We start from the raw sequence: 6,403 nt of genomic DNA, 5'->3' as shown, positions 1-6,403 counted from the left end.
CACTCTTTCCCGTGAGCCTCCTGCAACTTCTTCAGTTAGAAGAACAATGTGGCTGAGAAAAGAGGAGACAGGGGTGAGGATAGTGAGCCTGCAGTGGTGCTTGGGGAAGGCGGAGCACGGGGGCGAGGTAAGACAACAGCAGTAAGGCTCGGCCTGGAACAAGACCGTGAACTCTTGGGCTGACACAGGTCTGGGAAGGATGAGATCCTCCCGGGCATGAGAGGTGAGCACTGATGCCTCCAAAGCTGCCACTTAGTCCTCCCCTCCTCCCACGCTTAGCACCGGGCAAAGGGGCGAGAATATTTGGAGGCAGACATGAGGGTCCATGGTGGAAGGTGTTCCCACCCTCCTCTCCTCTGCTTAGGGGTGTGGCAAACCTAGGGCCACGTGTCCCCTCAGCACACATTCACAAAAGACAGGCTCCTACCAGCAAAAGCCCAAAGCACAGAACTTTGTTGTAAGTCTTGTCCCCAGGACGTTGCCAGGGCTTGCATTGTTTACAGACTGTGGTGAAATGCAAGAGTCATGGTAGATTAGTGTCCTTCACCCAACTGAGATTGCCCCAAACGCCTGTCAGAGACCACACATCTACAAAGCTGGAGTGACTCATAAAAGGATCATAACAGGGAAAAAGAAGGACCTGAGGGCCCCCCTTGTAAAGGATGGCTTTCTATTTATAAAAGTGGTAGTCCACAGGTATCAGTCAGCAGGGGCCCTAGCACGGAGTTCTCCCTGATCACCTGAGGGAGGCAGAGGGAAAGGCAATCACTTTGTGTGCTGGGATCCTGAGCCACAGGACTCTACCGTGAAAACCAATGCAATTCTGCGAAACAATATTCAGAGCTTTAGGGTTCAGAAAAGCCGCGGGGCCATTCTTTTCAGGATGTACCAAACTTGATCACAAATGAAGGAGCAAGTGAACACTAAGAAAGCAAAATGCACTGATTTGTTTCCCAAACAAGAATATCATTTATTTGCCGAGCGAAGCTTGAAGGCAAATTACACTAAAAAAGAACTGGAAGAAGAACAAAGTGCCGTTGGGCTAAGAGGTAAGCTTGCTCAATACACGGCTCTGTTCTTCAAGGACTGTGGATCGCCTGCTTACTTGTTTGGGTTCTTGACATTTTTTTGCCTTGGATTATTTATTTTGAATGTTAATTGGTGGTGTTTCTCTCTGTGTGGGTTTTATATACTGTTCTATCAATCTCCTGAAAAACACAGCGATCACGGAGAGGATTAAGAAAATAAGGCGCATTAACATAATGGACACAACCTGCACCGGGGCGGGCACCTCCTCTTTCAGGCGTCTCGCAGGCCCGCTGTCGATGCTCCCTCCATACCCCACCTCCTCGCAGAAAGGAGGGGCCCAGCCATAGACACAGTGGCAGTTTTGGTTATTGTTGCAAACGCCTCGGTGGTTGCACTTCTTCGGTAAACACTCCAAGTTCAAGACGGAGATATGCACGCAAGTTCTGTTCACACAGAGCCGGTCAAAACCACAGGGGGTGCCGTCACTTATGACACCGATGTCAGGTATTCCCATGGGTATCATGGATTTGTGGTAGCCTAGCCCCCAGCACAGGAGATTTTCCGCTCGCAGATGCGTAGAGATGATGGTCGTATGGTCTGGCAGTTCAGGGATGCTCTTGACATTTATACACTGTAGCCGGCCACACACTGCATTTTCCCTGGTACAGGCTTTGTAGGTACGGACTCCTACAATACCACAGTTCCCATATTGATCACCCATTAAATTCACTGCGTGGTAGCACTGATCAGGAGCCTCCCTGGCATCAGGTCCAAAAATGTTTTGGCACTGTGCATATCTGGAATGGCACCTTTTTTTGAAACAAAGGGAGTTACTCTTGCAAATGGTTCCATCATGCTTGTAAGCATCATCCGGGCAGAAACTTGAGATTCCATTACAGTACTCCGCAAGGTCACATTCGTTTTCTTCCTTTCGACACATGTACCCAAGTGGACGAAAGCGACAGTTATGACAGCAAAGCCCAGTGCTACAATTGGCACCTTGTGTGAGTTTACAATCCGGTTGGCAACACCTGTCTTTTTTACAGTCCTCTCTTGAACCACAATCACATTCTTCATCGCCTTCCACAATTTTGTTTCCACATCTCTCCACCACATAACCCAGTCCTGGGATATTATTTAGACATTCTGCTCCTGAATATACGTGATTAAAATATTCGATATAACTACAATTACTAAACCCGCTACTCCCAGTGCCCATGATACAAGTTTGCTTACCCCTACACTGACAATATATTGTATCATGTCTCATTCCCACACCATGGCCCAGTTCATGAGCAGACATTCTGCTGGCTTCAAGGATATTTAGATTTGTATAACTACTTACTGATCCACTGTACTTCTCCATACATGCACCTCCAATATACGCCCATCCAAGACTATGAATAAAAGCACTTGTAATATACAAATGTGCCCAATCTGCTGAAATCCGAGCAGAAAGGGCTGTTGTACGATATTTTAAAAATGTGCTTAGAATTTCTTGTGAAGTCATTTGCTGAACATTTAATTTGTCGCCATGTGTCCATATTTCAACACCTTGTAAGTGTAGCCTCATATTGACATCTCTAAAGAAGGTGTCCATAATCCCAGTCAAAAGAATGGCATCCTGTATGAGTCGAGTAAGATTGGAATCCGAAAACAAAAATCTACTGTGATCAAAGACCAGGGCTAGTTCCATGTACTTCTGATGCTTATAGGATCCAGGATAGTCCCTAAGCCTCGCCATATTCTCACTCCGAGCCATCTGCTTTTCTAGTTCATCATTAGTTAAGCCACAGGTCTGATTCTGAAATTTGTCCTCTTTCTTCAGGAGATACATGACATGTTCAAAGCTGGAAGAGGCCTTGAGGGGCTCGATTTGATAACGTTCCTCATCAATTTTCAATATGCCTCGGAGACTCCCGGTGCATGTACTTAAAGTAGCTTCCGAATCCTGAGTTCCTTCAACCAAGCCTATGTAGTTGCAGTCCCTGGGTATGTAAGGGTGATCCTCCAGGAGTTTCTCTTGTTCTGTGAAGGAGAAAACCTTTAGATTTCGGGGCAATAGAAACCTCTTGGGCCAGAGGTGGAGGACATACTTCTTGTCTTTGACCTGCAGGAGGTAGGACACTTGCTGGACGGCACCCTGCTGCCCTCCCCGGAAGCTCAGCTTCTTGGGAATGATGATTTCATAGGACTCAAATCCCCACTCAGGGTGAAAAAGTAAATCCTCGCCAAGAGCGTCAACCAGGAGCGCCACCAGGACGAGCATGGGGATTAAGGTCCTTACTGACCTCATGGCCCAGATGGGTGGCCCTAGCGAGTCAATCCCAGCAGCTCCCCGGCGAGTCAGGTTCCAGGCGCGGCCGCTAGAGGCGCGGGAGCGCGAAGTGCGGAGCTCCTCGGGCAGGGTATGCAGGAACCCCCCAGCCTCCCAAGGCTCAGTCTAGTTGACATTCCCTGAATGAACCTAGTTCGTTTTCTGGGCGGTGCCGTTGGGCGCACGAGGGAGAGAACTGAGGGCAAGGTGCTCGAGAATAAAACAGGAAAGAAGGGCTCTTGGCACGAGGGATGGGGAAGGGCAGAGAGCAGCCTGGAGAAAGGAGAACGAATAGAGAAAAAGGAGGAACAAACGAGATCTCGTTCGAGGGTCACTACATCCTGGGCTGTTGCGTCTGTTTCTGTACTCCCTAGGACACACCTGATGTTTTCCATCGTGGGAGTCAGATGCTTTCTAAGCCCTGCGCGCGCCGCACCGTCACACCTTTCCCAGCTTTCCGCTGGGCTCGCGTACCGCCAAGGGTAGCGGCAGCGCCGGAGATATCAGCGAAGGGTCTAATCCCCACCCCTACCCGGGTCAGCGCCTGGCTTCCGGCAAGAGAAAGTTTCCCGCTCATTTGGCCAGGTGGCTCTTTCTGCTGTTTGTCCTTGGGTGCCAGGGACTAGCAGGATTTGGGGCGCGTGTGCAGCGGGGGGAGAATCTAGGAATAGGAATGCACTTGTGAGAGCAGAAGCCCAGGAGTTCTCCGAGAAAGGCAAATCGGTGGTTACGTTTGTAGTATGAGTGGTGGGTGAGGGAGGAGACCACAAAGGGCCACGGATTAAAATTATTTTAAAACAACTGACAATAGCAAATTTTGATGAGGGTGTAGAATGATAACAACTCTTACACATTTCTGGAGGTAATTTAATAGGCTAAACCACGTTAGAAAGCTGTTTAGCAGTATCTCATATAGTTGAAAATATGCAGACCCTATGATCCAGCAGTTCCTCTCCTAGATATATACCCTACAGAAATGGGTGCATAAATTTACCAGGATACATGCAAGCAGCAACATTCTCCAAATTGGAAACAATTCAAAATTCCATCAAAAGTGACTGCCCAACAGAGATGACGTATGGGAGTTATTTATATGCACTATATGAATGAATATTACAAAGAAAAACAAATAAATGTAAAGATCTAAATCAGACAAAATTAAACTTTACTTTTAGGGATACATGCATTGTTGGTAAAATAAATCAAGGAAATAATTACCCGAACGGTGAGGGTGAGCCGTCAACCCTACTTCTAGGGTGAGCAGAAGGGACTGTAATGAGGAGTGGATGAGGGAGGGGCAGGGCATGGTTCACGTGGCTTCTAGAGTGCTGGAGGTGTTGGTAGTGTATGTCTTCACCACTGGGGTTTGCTGTACATATGTGTTAAACCATTCTTAAACATTTATGCTCATTTCTGTGTATGTTATATTTCACAATGAAAAAAAATGTTTTAATAACCTAAAAATTTGTGTCTATTTTCTGAGATGAGACAAATATGCTTTCATTAATCTTTAATGAAAGAGTAGCTTGGAGTCATAAAGATACTGTTGAAGGGATAGTGCCAGTAGATTAATTATGACTACTATTTTTTTAACTTACATCATAAAATTTTATAGCACCGATGTATTTGTCCCTTCCCCCCCTTTTTTTAAGAATAGCTCCAAGTTTTTGAGGGGTCCATCATTCATTCATTATGTCCCTTTTGGAAAATAATTATTAAAAGAAAATTTTATAGATGAAGAGCTTCTGACTTGTTGATACTCAGATAAAACTAAGCACAACACAGAGCAATGTTTATTTCTCTGCAAAAGTTACCTTCTGTATCAGTCTGGGTTCAGTCAAGGAGAGACAATCCATATCATAGTTGAAGGGGGAAATGTAATATAGAGTATTATTAATTTGAACAGGGAATTGGAGGAGTAAGGGATTTGCTGGTAAACTGCAAAAAGAATTCTAAAGAATATTGGAATTGTGGATAGAATACTTAATACAGCAAATATGCAAGGCTTTAATAAGATATGGTATAATGTAAAAAATATATAAAATAAAATATAATACAATATATTATATAGTATAGTAGACCTACCAACCTGAGGGGTGAAATAGGCCATCCAGGAAGAGCTACCCTCCTTCTAGGGCTGAGATCAGATCTTGTTAGATGCCACAGCCTTGGATGCTTGAATGGCAGAAAAGTCAGTGAGGTAGCACTCTGGTGGATCTTGCCATAATTCCAACCTCCAATGTGCTGGGGAGGCTGTTCACAGGAAGGTGTCTCACAGAGGCACTCTAGTGCACTGGGGAAAGTTGTTCAGAACAGCATCTCACCGGGGACCTCGAATACATTCTGCTATAAAACCCCCTGGGGAAAGGGACTGCCTGGCATTGCAATGGCTGCTGGCTGTCTCTGGCTGCCATACGCTGCAGACGCTGGGTGCTGGAGAAGCTGCCAGGCCTTAGGAGCCTGGCACTTGGGAAGCTCCTTACACCGCAGGGGGAGTCTAACCAGCGAGTCCCTGGAACTCAGAAGGAAAACCTCTTACTTCTATAAGATCTCTCTAGCACCCTCTACTGATAAAGCTTAACATAGTGCCAGCTAGCAAAGCAAACATATTTAAAGGTCCCATACCCATCTTTACAGAGCAGGTAGAAGGGATGATTTCAGAGATAAGAGGCAATGAACTGATAATCACAGTCTGCCCTAAGGAATTAGACCTGCCAGTCAGGAGAGGCACGATTACAGAATTCTAGTTAGCGCTCTCTTGGCTCTCACACAGATATTTGAGGCTGGGACAAGGAACAAGGACTATGTGAATTCAGTATGACTCTTCCTAAGGCACAGAAGGAATGGCTGAATACATTTTTTCTTTCCAGTGTTCTCCATTAGGTCAACAGAGGCCCCTAAATCCATAGCTCCCAACATCCCAGTTTTTCTCAGCTGACATGGTTTGGTAGACTCCTGTATCCAACATCCAGAATGCATGTGATTTCTTTCACCATTCAGTTGAGTCAATAATCACTAACAGGAAAGATTCTGTTGAAAACAAAACAGAACAAAACA

General features: G+C 45.8%; 1 protein-coding gene across 1 annotated transcript; it reads right to left on the bottom strand.

The window, feature by feature from the left end:
• Window positions 1–1,138: 1,138 nt before the first annotated feature.
• Window positions 1,139–3,325, bottom strand: ADAM30 (ADAM metallopeptidase domain 30). The gene has a single exon (XM_026483769.2). The coding sequence runs from the start codon at window positions 3,323–3,325 to the stop codon at window positions 1,139–1,141; it is 2,187 nt and encodes a 728-aa protein (XP_026339554.1).
• Window positions 3,326–6,403: the final 3,078 nt, after the last annotated feature.

Source organism: Ursus arctos, unplaced genomic scaffold, assembly GCF_023065955.2.
Source record: "Ursus arctos isolate Adak ecotype North America unplaced genomic scaffold, UrsArc2.0 scaffold_12, whole genome shotgun sequence".
Taxonomy (NCBI): Eukaryota; Metazoa; Chordata; class Mammalia; order Carnivora; family Ursidae; genus Ursus; species Ursus arctos.
This window is presented reverse-complemented; position numbering and strand designations above follow the sequence as displayed.